At 63.1% G+C, this 2,572-nt stretch overlaps 1 protein-coding gene across 6 annotated transcripts in view; it reads right to left on the bottom strand.

Annotated features, from left to right (window-relative positions):
• The window catches only part of HSPG2 (heparan sulfate proteoglycan 2), a 103,623-nt gene that overhangs the window by 61,436 nt on the left and 39,615 nt on the right, over positions 1-2,572 (bottom strand). For 4 of the 6 annotated variants that reach the window (XM_019668857.1, XM_019668860.1, XM_019668859.1 and 1 more), the window contains one exon: positions 1,194-1,268. The exons of the other annotated variants lie outside the window; for them this stretch is intronic. In XM_019668857.1, coding sequence (XP_019524402.1) covers positions 1,194-1,268 — 75 coding nt within the window. The remainder of the gene's footprint in view (positions 1-1,193; positions 1,269-2,572) is intronic. 6 annotated transcript variants of the gene reach the window in all.

The following is a 2,572-nucleotide window of genomic DNA, read 5'->3' as shown; positions in this document are numbered from 1 at the left end:
GGGCTGAGCAAACCCCACGGAGATCAAGCAAGGTACCGAAATGGACTCCTACCCCAAGAGAGGGTGCTCGTGAGGGCAGCATGGCCCGCTCTGAGCCACAGGGATGGTGCCGGGCTGGGCTCCTGGGTGCCAGGTGGGCGGGGTTCTGGGGGCTGGAGTGTGGGGGCCATGAGCTTGGCCACAGAGGCCCCTTGTGAGCAGGCACAGAGGCCCATTGAGAGTCCCCCCACCCTGGGCCCTGGCCTCAGCCCCACGGCACGGCGCGGGCGAGGAGGCCAGGCCTCTGCCCAGGAATGTGCCCGATCCCGGGGGAGGGGCTGGGGCTCCACAAAGCCTCTTTCTACTAGGGCCTGGGAAGGGCATGGACCCTCCAGCCTGACCCCACTGCCGGCCTTCTCCCAGATCAGGGGCAGGTCAGGGCGAGCCCCCCTCCATCTTCTACTCTGAGCTGAGTCCCCGTAGCCGGGGCCTGAGGATTGGAGCAGAAGGTGAGGCCCGTCTGTTTAGGAACCAGTCCCCATTGCCGAGGGTGCTGGAAGGGAGTGGTGCTGCCTGGGGGTGGCAGTGTTTGCTGGGTGCTGCCCTGGCCAGCCGGGCCCTGCCTTCTGGCCCTCATGCTGACCTCATCTGGAGAGCTCACTTGAAGTCAGAAGCTAGAGGGATAGGAGGCCCAGAGCTGTACTGCACCCACATCGGGGTGGGGAATGCAGGCTACCTCACTTACTCCCCATGCTCAGTCCCTGCTCACCAGAACTCCCACACACACCCAGGCTCCCCGAACCCCAGCCCTGGGTCCCTCTGGGTCCCTTGGGTGGGCTCAGGATCGGCCAGTCCTGAGGCAGATGTAGTTCCTAAGGTCTTGTTCCCTGGGGGGCTGCTGCACCCATCCCTGCCCAACCAGTACCCTGTGGGGAAAACACCAGGCCTAGCCCTCTGGGTTCAGACCGGGTGACCAGACGGGGCCTGACGGTGTCCTGAGTGGGGCAGGGGAGAGAAGGTGAACCAGCTGGGGGGGGCAGCGGCCGGCCTGGCCCCCAGGCCCTGCAGGGGGGTGCTTCTGAGTCTCCAGTGTGACAAAGTACAGGCTGGGAAGGAAGAGAAGAGGAAGGGAAAAGGCTGAGAAGGGAACGCTGGGAGACAGGGCGGAGGGAGAGAAGGAGAGTGAGTTCCCACCTGGCCGGCAGGTCACTTACTAAGAGGAGACTCCTCATCAGGCTCCGAGACCATCATGCCAGCCACGGGAAGGCGGCCCAGGGGTGGCCCAGGGCCTGCAGAGTGGAGCAGCAGAGAGGGAGGAGAGGAGGGACAGAGATAGCAAGGGAGGCGGAGAAAACCAGAGAGACAGAGACATGAAGAGAGAGAAGAGACAGACAGAGAGGCAGGAAATGACAGACAGAGAGATGGAGATAGACACAGAGACAGTGGGGGGAGAAGGAGAGAAGGCGAGTCCAAGGCAGAAGGGAGGGAAAAACAGAGAGAGATGGGGGCAGAGATGATAAGCCAAACAGACAGAGGAAGAAACAGAATGAGACAGAGGATGAGGCACAGACAAGAGAGACACCGAGAGCAGGAAAGAGACAGGCCGGGCAGTGGAAGAGGGCGGCAGGAGGGACATGGAGACAGGATCAAAGCAGGACAGACAAAAGTGGGAAAGGCAAAGACAAGTCAGGAGATGGAAAGAAACTGGGTGAGGGGAGGTGGGCAGGAGCTGTCCAGGGGGGCACACGGGATGGGGGTGGGGAGGCGGGATAGGGCTGGGGCTGAGCATGGGGGAGCCACAGCCCTGCAGAGGGAAGAGGCGAGGGGCGGCACCATCTCAAGGGCTACAATCCAGGCTCTGGGCTTGGGCCAGGGCCCAGGCAGCGGGCACAGCGAGGGATGGCCCCATCACCATCAGGATGACCCCGGCTTAGCAGCACAGCGGGGGCACTGCCCTTGGGCAAGGCTGAAGCGGGCATGCTGGGAATCAGAGACACGCTTGTTGCCCTCCAGGCTGAGATTCAGCCCAGCTGCATGGACCTGCCCCAAGGGCAGCGCGTTGGTGCCAGGGCTTGGGTCCGAAGGCTCTAAAGCCCCACGTCTTCCCACAGATCGGCTCCATCCACAAGGAAAGGCTCCTGGCCTGCTCTCAGGCCCTCCCCAGCTGCTACTCCCCATCTTTGCCCTCCCCCTCCCCCTGGCCTCTCCTGCCCTCACAGCTGCTGCTCATAGCGGGAAGGAAGATGGACTGGAGAGGACGACTCAAGAGTGGGCAGAGCTACTGCAGTGGGCAGCCCTGGAGGAGGGGCCATAGATATTTCCGAATGGACAGAGGGACTGGACCAGGGCCTCCACAGGCAGGCCTGGCTTGGCAAGAGGCAGCTCCCAGGGACGCATCAGCACAGGCCAGTCTGGGGTGTAAGCTGTGTGCCTAGGGCCCACCTGACACCCACTCCCAGGCCCCACGCAGCTCCCAGGGATCCTGTAGCCCTGCAGAGGCCTACACGTGGAAAAGCTTCAGGCGGTGTCTGAGTCCCAGGTGCTGAGAGGTCACAGTCAGAACCACTCCACCCAGGGGCAAACCCTCCTGTCT

The sequence above is a fragment of the Hipposideros armiger genome, unplaced genomic scaffold (assembly GCF_001890085.2).
Source record: "Hipposideros armiger isolate ML-2016 unplaced genomic scaffold, ASM189008v1 scaffold_540, whole genome shotgun sequence".
Classification (NCBI taxonomy): domain Eukaryota; kingdom Metazoa; phylum Chordata; class Mammalia; order Chiroptera; family Hipposideridae; genus Hipposideros; species Hipposideros armiger.
The sequence above is the reverse complement of the archived record's forward strand: the minus strand, read 5'-3'. Positions and strand labels throughout refer to the sequence as shown.